The sequence below is a fragment of the Gouania willdenowi genome, chromosome 15 (assembly GCF_900634775.1).
Source record: "Gouania willdenowi chromosome 15, fGouWil2.1, whole genome shotgun sequence".
Classification (NCBI taxonomy): domain Eukaryota; kingdom Metazoa; phylum Chordata; class Actinopteri; order Blenniiformes; family Gobiesocidae; genus Gouania; species Gouania willdenowi.
In genome coordinates this window covers 954,145-974,716 of record NC_041058.1, presented here as the reverse complement: position 1 = coordinate 974,716, position 20,572 = coordinate 954,145, and the positions used below count along the sequence as shown (strand labels likewise).

General features: G+C 39.5%; 1 protein-coding gene across 1 annotated transcript in view; it reads left to right on the top strand.

Moving 5' to 3' along the window:
- The window catches only part of LOC114476689 (zinc transporter 6-like), a 35,414-nt gene extending 18,278 nt beyond the window's left edge, over positions 1-17,136 (top strand). Inside the window, 10 exon segments of the mRNA XM_028468533.1 lie at positions 439-504; positions 5,297-5,377; positions 7,161-7,196; positions 9,606-9,700; positions 11,162-11,210; positions 14,282-14,401; positions 15,018-15,120; positions 15,221-15,268; positions 15,351-15,419; positions 16,370-17,136. Coding sequence (XP_028324334.1) covers positions 439-504; positions 5,297-5,377; positions 7,161-7,196; positions 9,606-9,700; positions 11,162-11,210; positions 14,282-14,401; positions 15,018-15,120; positions 15,221-15,268; positions 15,351-15,419; positions 16,370-16,852 — 1,150 coding nt within the window. The 3' untranslated portion in view covers positions 16,853-17,136.
- The last annotated feature ends 3,436 nt before the right edge of the window (positions 17,137-20,572 follow it).

The window sequence follows — 20,572 nt, the reverse complement described above, 5'->3', positions numbered from 1 at the left end:
AATAATTGTGAGTATTTTGATGCAAACTGCTTATGATTTTGCACTTTTTTAAGTTTTTATTTAAGTAAAAATACTGTCATGTGACGAGGCCACGTGTCTTTATTTTGAATAAATGTAAGAATTTGAATATTTTCATATTTTTTATGGTGTTTTTTGTCCTTGTATACTAATGTGCAACCAATACTGTGTTCATGAATAAAGAGGTCTTTCCTCATAAAAATAAGCATAAAAAACGTTTGATTCCCATTGACCTGAGGAAGCATGTGAGCATGCAGCGCTGGTGTCCTCCAGGAGCTGTTTAGTGAAGTGACGCTGTGAAGGTGTTTTACTGTTGGTGTGATGTGAAGGAGCAGCTGTGTGTTTATAAACGAAGAGGATTCACACTGTGTCTGACCTTCTCCTCCTCTGTCCTCCTCCATCACTCACCTTCTCCCTCAGTCTGCGTCACCTGTCTCATCAGCTCCTGGGTCTCCATGAAGAAGCCCAGTCAGCTCTCTCCTTCGGGTGAGTCCAGTCTGAAATAAACTCTCACATTCACTAAGTACATTCAATTCAATCCAACTTTATTATATAATGTTAATACAATACGTAGTTCCTCACCATATCGCGGTTCAACTTTCGCGGCCTTTGTGTTTCGCGGATTAAGTTGTTTTTTAAAAGAATCTACAGATCGTGTTGCCCTAAAATATTCTGGATGGGCATTCCATAGCCTTGGGGCTGTAGCCTGAAAGGCCCCATCTCCCATGGTGCGGAGATTGGTTTTGGGTGGGCGGAGGAGGTGACTGTCTGTGCTGCGGAGTCTTCTGGTGGTTGTGTGAGGGGTCAGGTGTTCTGTGAGATATGATGGGGCAGTTCCATGGAGGCATTGGTGGGTAAGGAGACAGATTTTGAAATGTACTCTCTGCTGATGGGGAGCCAGTGGTAGCGAGCCAAGGATGAGGGTGATGTGCTCATACTTCCGCACCCTCATCAGGACCATGGCAGTGCTGTTGTGGATGTATTGCTGTCTCTGAAGACTCTTGCCCGGGATCCCAACGAAAAGTGCGTTGCAGTAGTCTAACCTGGAGGAGACAAAGGCGTGGACCAGCTTTTCAGCGTCTGCAAGGCAAAGGAATGAACGGAGATGGAGATGTTGCGTAGATGAAAAATTATATCTTACAGATGTGTTGGATGTGGGCTTCAAATGTTAAGTGGGGATCAAATTTCACCCCCAATTTGTGACAGTGGATGAGAGCTTGGTAGATTGACCACCAAGAAACGAAATGCTGAAACTGGTGGAAGTGTGAATTTGATTTTGAGTGCAAATAAGGATGGACTCAGTTTTAGAGCTGTTTAGCTTGAGAAAGTTCTCAGACATCCACACCTTTGTCTCCTCCAGGCAGAGTGTGATGGAGGGAGGTGGAGTCAGTCAGGATATATAGCTGCTTCTCATCAGCGTAACAGTAAAAAGAGATGCTGTGTAAATATGACCTGAGCAAAGGTCAAGGTCATACATTGAAAGGAAATGTTTGTTCAATGGTAACAGTTTGAACACTGTATCTCAATTTTGGCCAACTGATTAGGAAATAGGTTTTTTTTGGGCTTTGTCGTCCTGAGAGCATGTGGTCTCACTTTGTTCACTCTTCTAAGGAGTCCTTAACCTTAAATATGACATTGAGCGAAGGTCAAGGCCACACATTGAAAGGAAATGTTGTTCAATGGTACCAGTGGCCAAATTCTAGGGATTTTTTTTTTTTTTTGTGACGTCATGACCCCTACCGATCTTTTTACTGGTCGGTCGTACAGCTTTGGTCCAATGAAATAAAATACTCCACTTGAGATGAACTTTTCATAATGTAAGCATCGAATTTGTGCTTACATATATTTGCAATTGAAAAATTGCCAAATATAATAAATATAACTATTTCCAACTTAGTGTAAACAGGCTCCTTACAAACTTATCACTGGAATCTGATTCAGTAATAGCATTTACACATTGAGTCAGCAGCTATTGTAGCTTTTTTAAGAGCTCATGGGCTGATAATTTTATGCATTATATTTGTGCATTTGGGTCAATCTGTTAGTATTATTGTATGCAATTAATTTTATTCCTCATTTATAATTCAATTATTTAAAAAAAAAAAAAAAGAAAAAAGCGATTCTTTTTTTATCGATTCTCAAATAGGCTTAAAAACAAGTACGGAAAAATAATACAACCTGGTTTTATTAAAATAAATATCAGGTTTATTAATATAAATCTTAATTATTCACAGAAAGAATAAACAAATGAGTCTTCAAGAAACAAACAAACAATACTCAAATTAAAATTATTCCACAAGTGGCTATTGGCTTAAGATATAAATTAACCTCATCATAACGCCTTTCATAGATAGAAATCACAAAGTGCTTTACAGTAAAAACCACATTGCTTCACAAAACAGAATAAACAGTGATTTACAAATATACAATACAGACGATCCTTCAGAATAAGGAAAAAGAAAATTCAATGTTTACAACCAAGGTTAATAAAGGAGGTTAATTAAAGCTTGTTTGTATAAAAGTGTCTTTACCTGTGTTTTAAATGGAGTTAGTGCAGCGTAGAGGTTGTTTAATTTAACCTGCTATGCTAATGCTAATGCTAGCGCTTGTACATCAAAGAACACGGTATTGTTTGAGTATACTGCTGTTGGTTGTGTGGCTAAATGTTGATGTGTTTCCGCCTTTGACGCACAGATTCCTCTAGCAGGGAATTACAGGTGACGATCCCGAGTGTGTTGTCGTAATTCAGCAACCGTTTGTTTTACAGTGTTTACACAGCAGCCCGGGAAGAATAGATAATCGTAAAGGGTTGTTGTTAGTGGTTTCAAAGAATGGTTTACTAATGGTCTACTGACTCTTCTGTGACTGAATGTGGGAACTTCTTCATACCAACCTTTGTCAGTTGTCATTATGGGATGTTGTGTAGTAACAGATGCTCAGTGTGTGTAGTAACTGATATCTATATTTCTGTATATTGTGTCTCAGCAGGACTCTTCTTTTATTCTATTATTCTTACTGTCATTGTCTTTGTCTGTGTCCGCAGTCGTTGAAACTGATGCTGGTTAATTGGGACGCATCTTTACAATTAATGTCAAACCCCGCCGTGAGCTGTACGTCCACGTGCAACAGCTTTAATGTTTAGTGGAGAGTGGATCAGTGAGAGGCATCTGCAGGTTAATGGGTGAATTGTGTCGCTCACACACACGCTGAGACTCACGTCACCGTTGGACCAGCTCCGCTGGAGCTCTGCAGGGGGCGGAGTTCTGCAAATAAATCAAATGTCCAAAAGCAGACATATAAAGCATAGAGTGATTCCTGATGTGTAAAGAGGCGTGGTAGCGGCGGTAATAGGTTTAATGGTTAAAGTTTATCAGTATAAAACAAAAACTAATTAAAAAGGACTTTGTTTACAGTGATTTCATACCTTGGGGCATAAACTATGAAGAGTCTGAATGTTGGGACAGGACATGACACGTTTGTTGATTCCTGTTAGCTGTTGCTAGGCAACAGTCTGTGCATTGGTCATGTTTCTGAATAATGGTGGAAGTGTAAAGCCAATGATTGCTATAACAACAAGATAAAAAACCCACAGAAACATTTCTTTAGCTTCTCTGAGCCAAATAACGACACTTGGAGTTAATATCAGTACTGGATACACATATCGGTGATATGCAAGGACCGCTTCAAGCTGAGCTGCTATGAGAGGCATCTGTGGGCTAAGCTAAGAGCGAAGCTAATGGGCACCAAGCCAAAGTCCAACAGAATCTTTCACAGAAGTGGTTGAATGCAGCTTGTAAACGTACGTGTTCAATCACTACTATGTTTCCTGATCACATGGGGTGACATAGCACTAAGCCACACCCCCACCACATTGTTCCCTCTTTTTTTCCTTAATTTTGAGCTGTCAATTTTTCTTTGTGGCGCCAATCAGGTGCTGATCCCCAGAAGTAGTGGAGCATTATCCAATCATGAACAGATATCCTTTCACACAGGCTGTCTATCATTGTAAAGCGCTTTGAGACTACTTCAATGTGGGGATAAAGCACTAGGGAGGGGTTACACCACGGCTGCTTCACAACCCAGAGACAATAGAAAACTACACACTATGTAAACCTTTGTGCCTCCACCTCCACAACGCATTATACATTTCATTACAGTACCCTTTAAAGAAGTAGGCTGTAATCAGAGGGTCATTGGTTTCTAATCCAACCTGGTCCATCACTGTTGGATGTTATCAAGTTCCTCAAATCTAACTACTGGTGTTGTACATTGCTTTTGGATATGAAGCGTCTGCCAACAGATTATGTAATCTTGTAAGTGAGGCTTGTAACCAGAGGGTCACTGGCTCGAATCCCTTATGGGCCCTCACTAGGACTCTCTTGTAAAAGACATTCTTTCCTGTTTAAATAAAGGTTAGAATAAACCTAAAACAGTCCCACGTTTGGGATAGCGTAGGCACGTAGCAACGCTGGCAACAAATGGTAAGGGGGCGGGGGGCTTTGTTAAACAGGTTTTTGGCCATTGAGAGAATGACTGAATTTTGTTGTTGTTGTGTATAAATGATCTTTTAATTCAAATTCAAGTATTCATTGAGGTTATTAAGTTACACACAAGCTACAACAATTCCACATTATTCAACTAGTAACAATTTATTTTCTATGTTATGGTTTGCAAAGTTTATAAAGTGCTCTGGTACTTTATTTTCTCTGTGTCTTGTTACAATATCCATAATGTGCTGAGCAGGACACGTAGCCTACAGTGTACCTTGTAAGCGCCTCCAATGCCTCACTAAGTCAAAGCCAATCTTCCACCACACTGCCACCCCCGTGACCCCGTGATGAGGTCACGGGGTCAGCAACAGACGAACAGACAAACACCCGCTGCAGTCTAAGCTGTGTTCACGTCCTCAGGCTCAACAGATGGAGAGGCACACAACCGCTAACACAATCAAATATTACTGTAATAATACTGTATTAACCATTCAAACCAATACAAACAGTATATACCAGTAAAAACCATTATATACTAGTATAAACCAATAGAAACCAGTATACACCAGGTAACACGATCACCAGCTGGTTTAGAACACCAGCCTCACAGAGTGAGCTCCTGCTGGTCACTTCCTCCTCCTCAGGGTTTCTCACGCTCTGTACATCTTTATGGTTTCTATCAGAAGCCCTGAGCAGATAGAGGTCAAAGGTCACGCTGTGTTTACACAGTACAGTTGTTGTATTTACAGAGGATGTAATCATGTGACATGTGTCTGTTGTCTCTGCAGGTTTGAACGACTCGAGGTTTTATCTGTGTTCGCTTCCACAGTCCTTGTTCAGCTGGGAGCTCTGTTCATCCTGAAGGAGAGGTGTGTGTGTTGTGTGTGTGTGTGTGTGTGGTGTTGTGTGTGTGGTGTGTGTGTGTGTGTGGGTGTTGGGTGTGGGTGTGGGTGTGGTGTGGTGTGTGTGTGTGTGCGTCTGTGTGTGTGCGCGTCTGTCTGTGTCTGTGTGTGTGCGTGTCTGTCTGTGTGTGCGCGTGTCTGTCTGTGTGTGCGCGTGTCTGTGTCTGTCTGTGTGTGTCTCTCCTTTGTCTCGTTCTGTCTCCATTAATTAAAGTTGTAATTATTTTCCTCTCTGAATATTTCCAAAGCAGAGGAAACAAAAATCTCCTCCTGTTCTTTTCTTAGAGCAGCTGCTACAGACGCTTCAGTCTTAGACTCACGTTGGTCCAACACTTTGAGACACACTTTAGCATGTTTAGCTAACATCACATTCAGCTTTACTGTCACTGCACATGTTGCTAGCACGTAGCATCCAAGCTGAAGTGAACAAATTAATACAGAAATAAACACAATAGATATACATGGAAAAATCATCAGTGGATCAGCTAGCACCTCAATGCTAAACATGTTGCAGTTAGCACCTCAATGCTAAACATGTAGCAGCTAGCACCTCAATGCTAAATGGAAATAATAAATGCTATTTAGTTGTTTATGATCATTTATTGTTTTCATTGATTCCGTCACATTTAAGTAAAATAAAAAAATGTTGCTTCTCCTGTCAAATATTATTAAGCCATTATTTTACATTAATTCATTACAAAGTCTAATTAGATTTTTTTTATCAAGTCCCACCTCTAATTATTAATAATAAAAAATAAAAATAATAATACTGATTATAATAATAATCATATAATAGTTTAAAATGTTGCCTTAAACTGGTAGAACTTCCTTTTGTTTTTTCTAATGTTAGCTGACAGACGGATTCAGAGAAACACACACGTCTGTCATTGTGTCACACACACACACACACACTGAGGTTGTCTGGCGGTCATCTCTCACTGAGGGAGGTGCTGAGTGTCTGTTTTATCTGTTTGACTGAAACTCATCAAACACTTTAAAGCTTTTTCAAAATAAAAGAAAAAACCTTTTTATTCCAAGTATTACACTGTGAATACATTTACATCCATAAACAAACTAAATACACTTTATAATATTAATATTAATTAATATTTTATAATATATAATATTTATTAATAAATATACTTTTATAATTTATACTTTGCACACACACTATACAAATACACAAAATTACTACAAAACCATACAAAACAGCAAGAATAAATACACAAAATAAGTAATTAAATACCAAATTCATTCACAATACACAGTCACTATAAAATTATACATAATAACAGGAAAACTACACAGAAAACAACATAAATATACAAAATAAATACACAAATTACTAACACAATGACACAAAACAACAATATAAGTACACAAAATAACTAGAAAAATGCACCACAGTCAACAAAATACACAGTGATTATACAGATAAACACAAAATAAATTAGAATTGGCTCTTATGCAGATGTGGAGCAGGGAAGGAAAATACTCACTTTTACATTAAATTAACAACTTTTGTATTGAGAAGCGTAGCAATGCAGTAAACACACTCACACACACTGTGTGTGTGTGCGTGCATGTGAGAGGTGTTGCTCTACAAGTGTGTGTTGTAAAATATTTCCAGTTTTTCCCCGATGTTTGTTCGCTCCTTGTCTTCTTTCATTCAGTGTACATCAGTCTGTACCTGACACACACACACACTGTGGCTGCTGTTGTTGACTGTTTTTGTTTGTGTGTTTGTTAGTGTGGAGCGATTCATGGAGCAGCCTGAGGTTCATACGTGAGTATTAACACACACACACACACACACACACACACACACACACACACACACACACACACACACACAGCCAGCTGTTGTGGGTCAGGTTGAAGCTGAGGATCTGGAGCGTCATTTATAAACGCTGCGTACGTACATTAGAAAGCGTACGTCACATATAAGCAAAGTTTGGGATTTATATTAAAACCTGGTGAGATAATGTTTCCACCTCTACTGCAGCTCTGACTCTGCCGTACTCACACAATCATGAGAAACAGGAAACTCCACTCCCAACAGGAGAAGGATGAAATTAAAGACTGCTCTGTGAAATTAATAGAATTTGTGTGAAATAATCAAACACATTGAATATTTCATAACACAATATTTGAAGGATGTATTTGCAAAAACGGAAGAGGAACAAATTATACTGACGGCCGCAGGAAGTGTGACATGCATGCACCTACAAATACAGTTTTATATTATTATTAATAATAATAATTGTAATTAAAATCACATGATCATTGTCCAAAACTGCTGATCAATTGGCTGCAACACCTGTAGCTGTTATAAAAAGGAAGGCACTCTAATGTGTAAAGACACACAGTGGCTTATCAGGCACTGCTGGAGGATGAGGTGCACGCGAGACTCTGGAGGGGAGGATCTACAGAGACCCCCCCCCCCCCATTAGGACAATGTGCTGCTTGAGAGAGGACGAGGCTGAAGTGGGAGGAAGACGAGCTGCTGCGGAGTTTGATTTGTGTGTGTGTCCCACCTCCGTTACACAGAGGGGCCCCCCACTGATCCTGCAGCTTTTTGTGAAGCTGAGCTCCGCCCCTTTCCTCCACCTGTTGAACAGACGTTCTTCCTACGGAGAGTGATCCACATTTTCTCCTTCGCTTTCATGAGGCAACACAACGCCATCAGCCTTTCTATCATTAGTAATGTTCACAGTGTCACCACATTACACTCTGATGGGTGTGTCCACCTCAACTATTAACACCTCCACCTCACATTGAGTGAAATGTGTTTTATTTGCTTCTTTTCCTCCTCGTTCCACCGTCAAATTTGTATTAGTGAATATTCATTTAGGGCGTTCACCTGACCTTTTATGGGCACCGTATGGGCGGAGCCTGACCTTTTTTGGGCACCGTATGGGCGGAGTAAGGTGTTTCTTCACGTGCGCCAACCTTCGAGTTGATTGTGATTTATAAACGGAAACAGGCATTTGACGTACGTGCGCCCTCGTTTATAAATTGTAAAAAAAGGATTCGTACGCACTTCCTGGTTTTCAGTGTACGCCAGCTGAGGTGTGCATACCTAGGCACACTTTTATAAATGAGGCCCCTGGTGATGATGGGTGTTACGCTCCGACTAGTCGTCATGTTATCCTGTGATCTTTCTAAAACACTCGGTGCTCATATCACACCAGCTGGTGTTGTGGTGAGACTGGTGATCATGTTATCTTATGACTGGTTTACCTTCATGAAGGAGTCGTGACCCTGTGTTAGGACGGGAGTGCTGGTTTGTCCCAGCGACAGTGAACGCAGCGCTGGGATCACCTGATCTCATCATAGACCAGATTAAACACATGGACGCCTAAACCTGTCTCCTGTGACCAGATTAGTGTTTGTGTGTGTGCGCGAGTGTAGTTCTACACACTCAGGTTCTGTAATCCTGATCAAACAGAGGGGGATTTGATCAAACCCAGCTCAGGGTTAAGTCCAGGTTTAACCTGAGAGTTCGGCTCCGTTAAGCCAGGTTTTAAATGGAACAGCAGTTTCATCAACAAGAAAACACCTTGGTTACCATAGTAACACAGTCCGTGGGTCAAACCTGCTCCTGACCAGGTTTAATCTGCTGAGTCACTCTCATGAAACCACGTCATCATTATTAAAAAGTCATTTAGTGATTCTTTAAAACACTCAGTAACAGATGACGCCACGTCCTGTTGGTCTCAGCATTGGTTCCTATTGGCTGTTCATTCATTGTAAAAGTCACTCTCTAATCATTAAATCTGTGATCGATCTTGTGGGTCTGATGAGGACGTTCACTTAATCTAAACACTGTCAGCTGATTGGCTGAGCTGGGGAGCTTCACGTTGAGAAGAGTTTGATGAAATGGTAAAAGGGGGCGTGGTCAGGGATGGCTTAGCTGAACCAGGTTTAAACCATAAGCCTGGTTCTACTGAGAACACTTAGATCAAATACACCCCAGGAAGTAGAAGAGGCTCCGCCCACCTATTGAATATTCATGGTAAAATAATTCACAATAAATGATCATTAACTAGTCATCATTATGAATTTAAAAAAATAATAATTTTATGTTTTTATAAATTCTGTCATTTTGTGTATTATTATTTTGTGTATTTTTTACTCATTTGTTGTGTTTTTGTTGGTGTGTGTGTGCGTGTGTGCGTGTGTGTGTGTACAGGGGTCGTCTTCTTGTCGGGACGTTTGTGGCTCTTTTCTTCAACCTGCTGACGTTGCTGTCGGTCCGAAACAAACCGTTCTCCTACGTCTCTGAAGGTGTGTGTGTGCATGTGTGCGTGTGTGCAGGTCCGTAATCCTGTCCTCACTGGGGAGTGAGAACAATTTGTGTTTTTTGTGATATTTTGGAGGTTTATCACATATGATTAATATTAAAGGGGAGGATCCCTGAGGTCAAAGGTCAATCTGTCCCAAATGTCTCTAATCACTTCATACAAACACAAAATCTGGTTTTAGACTAAAAAAACCCAGGACAGTCAGCGCTAAAGTGTGTGTGTGTGTGTGTGCGTGTGCGTGTGCGCGCTAAGTTCATTTAAAACACAGTAAACACAGAGAAAGGCCACAAAAATACACAAAATAAACATACCAATGTCGGTAAAATACACGGTGGCTAAAATTACACCAAATACCTGGAGAAATACACAAAACAACAACAGAAATACACAAAACAACCAAATAAATACACAAACTATGTAAAAACACACAAATCAACAACACACAGTGTAAACCCTTTGTAGAGAAGGTAAAAAAATAGTCTGTTTGAAATATGAAATAACCGCTGCACAGACTGTTGTGGAGGAGACCTTCTTTATTCAGCGCTATTCTAACTTTTATTATGAAACACAACGTTAACACACAACACTACAAAAATACACCCAATCACATAAATACACAAAACAAACAACAAAAATGATAGGTGAACTCAGGTGTCACTCAGCCATTGTGGGGGCGGGGCTTTAGCGCCCCCGCAATGACTGAATGACACCTACTCTACCCGCCACAATGAAAGCACAGCCTGTAATTTGAAAGTTCGATTACAGATGAAAATAAGGTGTGTGTGCGTGTGCGTGTGCGTGTGCGGCTCCTTCTCCAAAATGTCAGATGTCAACTGATGTTGAGACTGCAGCAAATGCTCACACACACACACACACACACACACACTATCTCTGCCCGACCAAGACTAAAAGTATGTTATGTAACAATGTTCCAGACAGTGGGAATGCAGTGTGCCAGGAGGAAACACACACACACACAGTTTGTGCACACATATCATAATTAAATCACTATTAAAATGTTTGTATCTCTCGCTGCAAGCCAAACAAACACCACACACACACAGATACTCTTTGACTCACTGTGTACATGTTTGTGTGTGTGTGTGTGTGTGTAGAGGCGTTCTCACGTGCACGCTCTTTGGCTGCGTTTGCAGTTTTTTTTTTTTTGGTAAATTTTTTGCACTTTTGGTTTTTATTGAACTTTTTTATTTTTGTACATTTTTTAACTTGTTTAATTTCTAATCATATATTTAATTTCATTGAATGTCTTCCTGGTTTGTTATTGACTGTTGTGTTTGTAGTGATTTTATCTAAGAACTTTAAATATAAACATGTTTAATGTACAATAAGACGATCCTCTCTCTGTTCCTGATGTTTGTGTATTATGGGATGGTTAGGTGTGTACGTGTGTGTGTAATAAACTGTTGTTTGTGTTGTTTTTTAGCCGCTAGCAGTAGCTGGCTGCAGGAACACGTGGCCGACCTCAGTCGAAGGTACGACGACAACATTTACAACACGTTAACACAAACAACAAATTTAACGATTGTTTGTTTGTTTCTGATGTTTGTAACATCCCCATTTTCTTCTGTCACATAATCACGCTGATCACTTGTTATTCACACACCTGACGTTACCATGGCAACCAATTCATCCGTTCATCGCTGAACGCCGCTCCACGCTTAAATACGACAAACTCTCCAAGGGTGTGGGCGGGGCCTGACTGACTGATGAAGTTTCAAACTACACACACACACACACACACAATGGGGGGTGGATCACTTCTAAACTCATACACACCAGTCTAACACACGTGTTCATGTCTAACTTTCACTAAACTTACCTAATGTCAGTAGTTCGGTGTAGTGTAGTCAACTGACTAAAAACTGTTTTTACCATCTGAGAAATATCTCAAAAGTGAGGCATCTACTGTCCAAACCTGATCTGGAACTGGTCATCCATGCTTTTATTTCGTCCCGCATTGACTACTGTAACTCAGTTTTTACCTGCTTTAATAAGTCGACCCTGTGTAAACTCCAAATGGTTCAAAATGCTGCTGCCAGACTTTTGACCGGTACGTCCAGAACATCACACATTACCCCGATACTTTCCTCCCTGCACTGGCTCCCTGTCAATTTCCGGATTGAATATAAAATACTGGTTCTAACATTCCGGGCTTTGCATGGCCAGGCTCCTCTATACATTTCAGACATGTTGTGTCCCTACACTTCAGGACGCAGCCTTCGATCCTCAGGTCAGGGTCTACTAAGGTTCCCAAAAACCAAATTTAAAACCAGAGGAGACCTGGCGTTCCAGGCTGTAGCCCCCAGACTCTGGAATGGTCTGCCCCAGTCTCTCCGGGAGATGAACTGCGTGGACACTTTTAAAAAACATTTGAAGACTTCGCTTTTCAAAAAAGCTTTTAGTTAACAAGATTTTATTTTTAATTTTTACTGCCCTTTTATGATGCTACACATGTGATGTAAATGTATGTTTATTGTTTCTGTGTACAGCACTTTGTGATTTTATCTGCGAAAAGCGCTTTATAAATAAATACTTACTTACTTACTTACTAGTGACAGGTGTGAGTGAAGCTATAGTGATCATGTGACCTTCACTATGTAGCACCGTCTACGTGACATGTAAGTGACTATAGTGTTACGCTCTGAGTCAGATAGTTGCTGTGATTGGACAGGATACAACACACACACTGACGTGCACGTGTGTACACCTGCTCGTCTGTATGCCTAACAATTATTTCTAAGTGTTTACACGTAGACGGTGCTACATAGTGAAGGTCACATGATCACTATAGCTTCACTCACACCACACCTGTCACTAAACCTAACTACTGACATTAGGTCAGTTTAGTGAAAGTTAGACACGTGCACGTGTGTTAGACTTGTGTGTATGAATTTAGAAGTGATTCACCACCCCATACACACACACACACACACGCCACGCCGAGTGTGGAAACTAGGTTGGGACATCCTGTTCACTTCTGCTCTCCTCTCAGCCAATCACAGCTCAGCTCTGCTGCACTGCTCTCCAGGCTGTCGCTGCGGTAACCATCAGAGCTGCTGATTGAACTGTGTGTGTGTGCGTGTGCGTGCGTGCGTCCAGAGATCTGATTAAATAAAACAACAGGTTGGAAAAGTGATTCTGTAATAAACAGATTTAATCTGAGAGGAAGGAAAACTAACCACTTTCTGTTTCTTTCAGGAATGTGTGTGTTCATTAATGATTTCCTCCTGTAGTTGGCCTTTCAGAATAAGAGCAGCTTCTGATATGGTTTTACATGTGACCTGGAGTGTGTGTTCATGTAGGATTACAAACTCTGATCCACTGATCCATCCCATAATAACAACAAAAGGTTTCCACCATCAACAGGCGACAGGATTAGTCCTGACTCCACGGTTCTCAACTTTGGAGTCAGGACCCCGTTTGGGGTCATGAGACACTGTAAGGGGGTCGCCAGATGCTTTCAAGAAACTAAGAATATATTTTGAACAATTTGAGACCATTTTTGATTATTTTTACCCTTTTTCTGTAACTAAACCAAACTCACCATATTTTAATTAGGGGTGTCCCGATATCAATATCGGATTCAAATTTCCGGATTTTCCGATTTATTTTTTTATTCCAATTATTTTTTTTGATTTGTTAAATTGTAGAATACTGTAGATATTATGTTGAAGGTTAAAGTTAATGTAACCAATTGGTTAATAATAAATAAGTCAGTTTTTCTCATCCCTACTGTTGCTGATTATTGATCTGTTTGAGTGACATCACATGATCAAACCTTTTCTAACATTCCACACTACAAAATAAATCATTAATTTTTTATTAAAGAAAAGAGAAAAAAAAAGTATGTATGATTCATGATATCGGATCAATATTGGTATCGGCCGATATTCAAGGTTGCAATATTGGTATCATATGGAAATGAAGAAGTTGTATTGGACATCCCTAATTTTAACTTATTTTATTTATAACTTTTTCTTGCAATATTTTTGCTCATTTTAATGTTTTTTTGCTACATTACTCACATTTCTGACACTTCTACATCACATTTCATTGACATGTTCAGTTCTTATAAACACTTTCTACCACTTTTACACCTAATGTCACGTGTTGATCCATTATTGTCACTTTTAACCTCTTTTCATCAGATTTCATCATAATTTTTGCCAAGTGAACACATTCGTGATTTTTAATGCCCATATTTTGCTAGTTTAAACTCATTTTTCATGTATTTTTAAATGACATGACCCACTGGATCAAAGCGCGCTAACGGGAAAAAGGAAATCCTGCTTCATGGCGGCGGTGCTCGTTACGACCTTCACGACTCTTCTCTCTCCATCACTTCCTGCCTGTGGTGGTCACATGACCTTCCTCTGATGTTAATGAGTTGTTGACGTTGGTCAGACTGTTTGTTTATAAACAATGTGTGATCACATGACGCCCAGGGCGACGGCAGCAGAGAGTCAGTGTGACAGTTACTCCCTCACAGAGTTGAAACCTGACGTTAGCACTGATGCTAACGCTAATGTGTGTGTGTCTGCAGTGTGTGCGGTGTAGTCCCTGGCCTCAGCAGCATTCTCCTGCCTCGTATGAACCCGTTTGTCCTGATCAACGTGTGTGGAGCTCTGTCGCTGTGCATCACCTACACACTCATAGAGACCAAGTAATTATTATTATTATTATTATCATTATTATTATAAACACCTACACACTCATAGAGACCAAGTAATTATTATTATTATTATCATTATTATTATAAACACCTACACACTCATAGAGACCAAGTAATTATTATTATTATTATCATTATTATTATAAACACCTACACACTCAGAGACCAAATAATTATTATTATTATTATAAACACCTACACACTCATAGAGACCAAGTAATTATTATTATTATTATTATAAACACCTACACACTCATAGAGACCAAGTAATTATTATTATTATTATCATTATTATTATAAACACCTACACACTCATAGAGACCAAGTAATTATTATTATTATTATTATTATAAACACCTACACACTCATAGAGACCAAGTAATTATTATTATAAACACCTACACACTCATAGAGACCAAGTAATTATTATTATTATCATTATTATTATAAACACCTACACACTCATAGAGACCAAGTAATTATACACACACACTTATTTTGACATACAGTGACTATATTGCAGTCTTTTATTTTGGTGTACAGTAACTAATGCAGTCTTTTATTTTGGCGTACAGTAACTAATGCAGTCTTTTATTTTGGCGTACAGTAACTATAACGCGGTGGACACGGCGTCGGCGGTGACCATTGCTCTGATGACGTTTGGTACGATGTATCCAATGAGTGTTTACAGTGGGAAAGTGCTGCTGCAGGTGAGTCATGTCGTTAATATGACTTCATGAGTTAAAGTCAATTATTATTTCAATCTGTATTTTTTTCTTAATTTTAACATTTAGAGTCATATGTTTTCAGACCACGCCCTCTCACGTGATTGGACAGCTTGACAAGCTGCTCAGAGAGGTCAGTATTGATACGTGTGTGTGTGTTTATGTTTATCTTCTTCATTAAGACTTATTTATTCTTATTTATTTATTTTACTAAGGTGTCGACGTTAGACGGAGTGTTGGAGGTTAGAAATGAACACTTCTGGACCGTCGGCTTTGGATCATTGGTACGACACACACACACACACACACAGGTCAAGTGTAATGAGTGTGTGGCTGCAGTTCCCCTACCTGCCTGTAGGGGCTGAGTGTTCTATCACTGCCTTCTTCTGTTGTTTTAACTGTCTTTATGCCCTGGCTTTTGTGTGTGTGTGTGTGTGTGTGTGTGTGTGTGTGTGTGTGTGTGTGTGTGTGTGTGTGTGTGTGTGTGTGTGTGTGTGTGTGTGTGTGTGTGTGTGTGTGTATGTGTGTGTGTGTGTGTGTGTGTGTGTGTGTGTGTGTGTGTGTGTGTGTGTGTGTGTGTGTGTGTGTGCGCGCGCGTGCGTGCGTGCGTGTGTGTGTCACTACATGCTAAGCTATGTGCTAACATGTGGGACTGTTTACTACATGCTAAGCTATGTACTAACATGTGGGACTGTTTACTACATGCTAAGCTATGTACTAACATGTTCGACTGTTTATTACATGCTAAGCTATGTGCTAACATGGGACTATTTACTACATGCTAAGCTACGTGCTAACATGTTGGCTGTTCATTATATGCCAAGCTACGTGCTAACATGTTGGCTGTTCATTATATGCCAAGCTACGTGCTAACATGTTGGCTGTTCATTATATGCCAAGCTACGTGCTAACATATTGGACTGTTTACTACATGCTAAGCTACGTGCTAACATATTGGACTGTTTACTACATGCTAAGCTACGTGCTAACGTGGGATTGTTTATTACATGCTAAGCTATGTGCTAACGTGGGACTATTTACTACATGCTAAGCTACGTGCTAACATGTGGGCTGTTCATTATATGCCAAGCTACGTGCTAACATATTGGACTGTTTACTACATGCTAAGCGAAACTTAATTTTTAGTGTGTAACAGACAGCAGACAAAGGTCATTAATCATGAAAACAGTCAGTATAAGGGCGGGTCCTAATATTCTGGTTGCTGTCATTGCAGGCTGGCTCCGCCCACGTTCGTATCCGCCGTGATGCTAACGAGCAGCTAGTCCTGGCCCACGTCACTAATCGGCTGCTGCCACTGGTTTCCACGCTGACCGTTCAGATTTTTAAGGACGACTGGACACGCCCCCTCCTCACCTCTGTCCTAGCTCCACCCCCCTCTGAAGGCCATGCCCACTTTTCCGACGCTGACCCGCTCACATCCACACCCTCCAAACAGACTCCTCCCCCTGAGTTCTCTTTCCACACGCCGGGCAGGAACGTGGCGCCCGTGGTGTTTCCGGCTCCGTCCCCTCACGCCCACAGGCCGTATGCAGGCCTGGGACTTTCCTACTTGGGGGTGCCCACGGCCCCTCGGCCAGGGCCGGGCCCCGGACCAGGACTGGGACCACGACCACACGCTCACGCCCACAGCTTCAGGACTTCATCTGTGAACCTCGGGTTTGGAAGCAACAGTCAGTACAGACACTACATGCCCTGACCTTTGACCTTTGACTTTTCATCATTCCTCTAAGTTTTATTAGCTGTTGCCGTGGAAACGGGAGCTATTTTCATTGTGGAGTATTATTTAATGTGACCAGCAGGGGGCGATAACATTTTTACAAACATTCTTTTATTTCTCTATTATTAATTCACTTGTTTATTTTGGTTTCCATGGTGATGTTTGACTTTATTTGTTCCTTTGATATCGGAGGTTTTTCATGGATTTTCTTTTTAATTTTGGGACAGTTTGAGATTAAATTAAACTATTCCAGCCTAAATAAACCAGCCCTGTCTGTCTGTCTGTCTGTCTGTCTGTGTCTGTGTCTGTGTCTGTGTCTGTGTCTGTGTCTGTGTCTGTCTGTCTGTGTGTGTGTCTGTGTGTGTGTGTGTGTGCGTGCGTACAAACAAAGGAGTACTTTCCCGTGCAGATTAGCGTCATTGCTAATCCTGTGCTAAGGTCCCGAGGTGTTTTGGATGCTAGCCATGTAGCGGTGGTTTTAGCGCTGACTTCACATGATGTTAGAAAACAAAACAATATTTATACACATTTATAATCTGCTCCACTATTAATCCCTAGCCTCACATTTAGTCCAGTTTACTATTGAAGCTACAGCAGATTAGACAGTTTGTGATACACTTTTGAGGTAAGATGTTTAAATAATCATATTTGATATTATTATTTTCAGCGTATCTAAACCCATTAACGTTTGGTGTTTTTAATGAATTTTTAAGAAAAGATTTAAACTATTTTTAGTTGAAGAAAAAAGTCATTGTTGAAAATGTAACTAAAATAATGATTTTTGTTTTATTTGTGATGGATTTTAGATTTTATAAGATTTAATATGAAAACACTTTTGAACAAACTGTAATATTAATGTGTTCACAAATAGCATCAGATTTAGTTTACATTGTATTTATGATCATTTTAAAAAATAAACTTGAACCTGATAAACAAATAAATATAGGATTTAAATCAAACCTGAGACAAATTACATTTTCTTTATTTATTGTGTATACAAAACTAATATTAATTGTGTGTTTAATTTCTTTTTAATGTGAGTTTTAGTTTAGATTTGTTTTTCTCTAAAAATCCTTGTTTTTTTCAATAATTGATGCTTTACAAATTTTAACAATAAATACATCTGAATTTATTTTAGTAGTAAGTTATTGTTCTTAATATTATTGTTGTGTTTAATTTATTTGAAAGAAACAAAAATTAAAAAAATTATAATCATAAATTAAATATCAGTTTTTCTCTGGCTGAATAAATCAGGTCGTTTTATGTTTAGAAGAATTTTAAAGAAGTGATTAAAAACTATTAAAATATGTATTAATAATAAAGATTAACGTTTGCTACTAGAATCAGAAAATTAACCCTGATCCACATTTGTTTTTTTATCCACATTAATATGGATTATTGTCTTTTTTAAATAAAGAAATGTGGAATAAACTGGTCGTCATGGAGACGATCAGCTCCATCATCCCATCCTCAGATGCTCCTCAGAATCACTGCATCATCCTCCAAATGTGGAGAAAAGCAACAGAACCCAAATAAAGAGAAAGGAGGCGGAGCTAAAGGTGCCTACGTCACACAGGCACAGCCAGTGAGTGAGTCTGATCCATGGGTTGGAGGAAGAGTTCAGGAAAAGAAGTAAGATCTGTTTTTATTTTATAAAACACACGTGATGAAAACAGGACGAGGGAATATTTAAAATCACTGATAAATGAATAAAAACATTTTATTATCAAAGCAGTTTAACTTTTAAACAAATGTTTGTGAAACTGACCATAAAATCTGATCATAATACATAATGTCAGTTAAGCTAATGTGAGAGAAGCTAATGCCAATTATGCTAATGTGAATGATGCTAATGCAGGGGTCTTCAACGTTTTCCAGGCCAAGGACCCCCAAACTGATGGAGAGATGGAGCGGGGACCCCCTACTTATATATATTGTATAAAATTAAACTGTTCCTATAGTGCCATGTATAAATGTACTATTGTGCATTCAATACTAAGATATTCAAATAACACACAGTTTTATATATTCTTGTTTTTAGTTTAAACATGTGCAAGGTACAGTGAGTAAGGTGGCCATGCCACTGCCATTCATAAACATAACATAATAAACTGATACCTGCCAAGATCAACAATGTCTGTCAAATTGCATGTAACAACATTTTGCATAAAAGCTGTTCAAATGGACATTTTTGTTCAACATAAATGTGGAAACGAAAATTATTGATGCTTGTTAGTGCCACTGGCATGCATAACCATACCTGTTATCTTGCATACAATACTGAACTATTAACATAATTGACAGATTCATGTTTTAATTTTAAACATTTTAAACAAGACTGGGCTCTCGGCCAATCACGGGGAACCTGACAGAGATAGCGTGTCAACTACGGCCTCGTGATTGGCACAGCAGCGATAGGGGTGGGTCCTCCTCGTTGATGGGACAGGTGAATGAACCAGTGCCCAGCTTGAAAGAGCTCCTGTGTGTCGCTGAACGTGTGCATTGCTGACTGAAAGACATCTTCTGCCTCCATTTATCTGTTCACTACAGTGTGTTGGATTCATGTTAATGTGTATTTAAAGACATTTCAATTTATTGAAAAAATTGCGGGGGGGAATATAAAAAAATGTCTAATCAACCAAAACTTTCGCGACCCAACCGCAGTACCTCCGCGGACCACCTAGGGGTCGCGGACCCCCTGTTGAAGACCTCTGTGCTAATGTCTATGAAGCTATGTGTATGTGAGGCTAATATCTGTGAAGCTAATGTCTATTATACTAATGTCAGTGAAGCTAATGACAGTGATGTTAATGTTAGTGATGCTAATGTTTTTTAAGCTAATGTGCATGTGAGGCTAATGTCTCTGAAGCTAATGCCAGTGAAGCTAATGTCAGTACAGCTAATGCGAGTGAAGCTAATGTCAGTGAAGCTAATGCCAATGATGCTAATGTGAATGATGCTAATGTTTATGAAGCTAATGTGTATGTGAGGCTTATATCTGTGACGCTAATGCCAGTTAAGATAATGTCTATTATGCTAATGTCTGCGATGCTAATGTTAGTGAAGCTAATGCCAGTAATATAAATATGAGTGATGCTAATGTCTATGAAGCTAATGCCAGTGATGCTAATGTGAGTGAAGCTAATGTCTGTGAGGCTAATGTAGTTGAAGCTAATGTCAGTGAAGCTAATGCCAGTGATGTTAATGTGAGTAATGCTAATGTCTATGAAGCTAATGTGTATGTAAAGCTAACATCAGTGATGCTAAAGTCAGTGAGGCTAACTTCAGTGATGCTAATGCAAGTGAACCTAATGTCTGTGAGGCTAAAATCAGTGAGGCTATTGTCAGTGAAGATGCCAGTGAAGCTAATGCCAGTGAGGCTAATGTCAGTGAAGCTAATATCTGTGAGGCTAATGTCAGTGATACTAATGTGTTTAACGCTGATGTCAGTGATGCTAATGTGTGTAATGAAAACATGTGTAAAGCAAACGTCAGTAATGCTAATGTTAGTGAAGCTAATGTCTGTGAAGTTAATGTCAGTGATGCTAATGTCAGTGATGCTAATGTCAGTGATGTTAACGTGTTTAAGGGGGACATATCATGCTAAATCCACTTTTTTATCCCTTAAATGCATTTTGTTGTATATTTAGATTGTTTAGAAGTACAGAAAAAATCAAATTAGTCTCTTCAGGTGCTCTG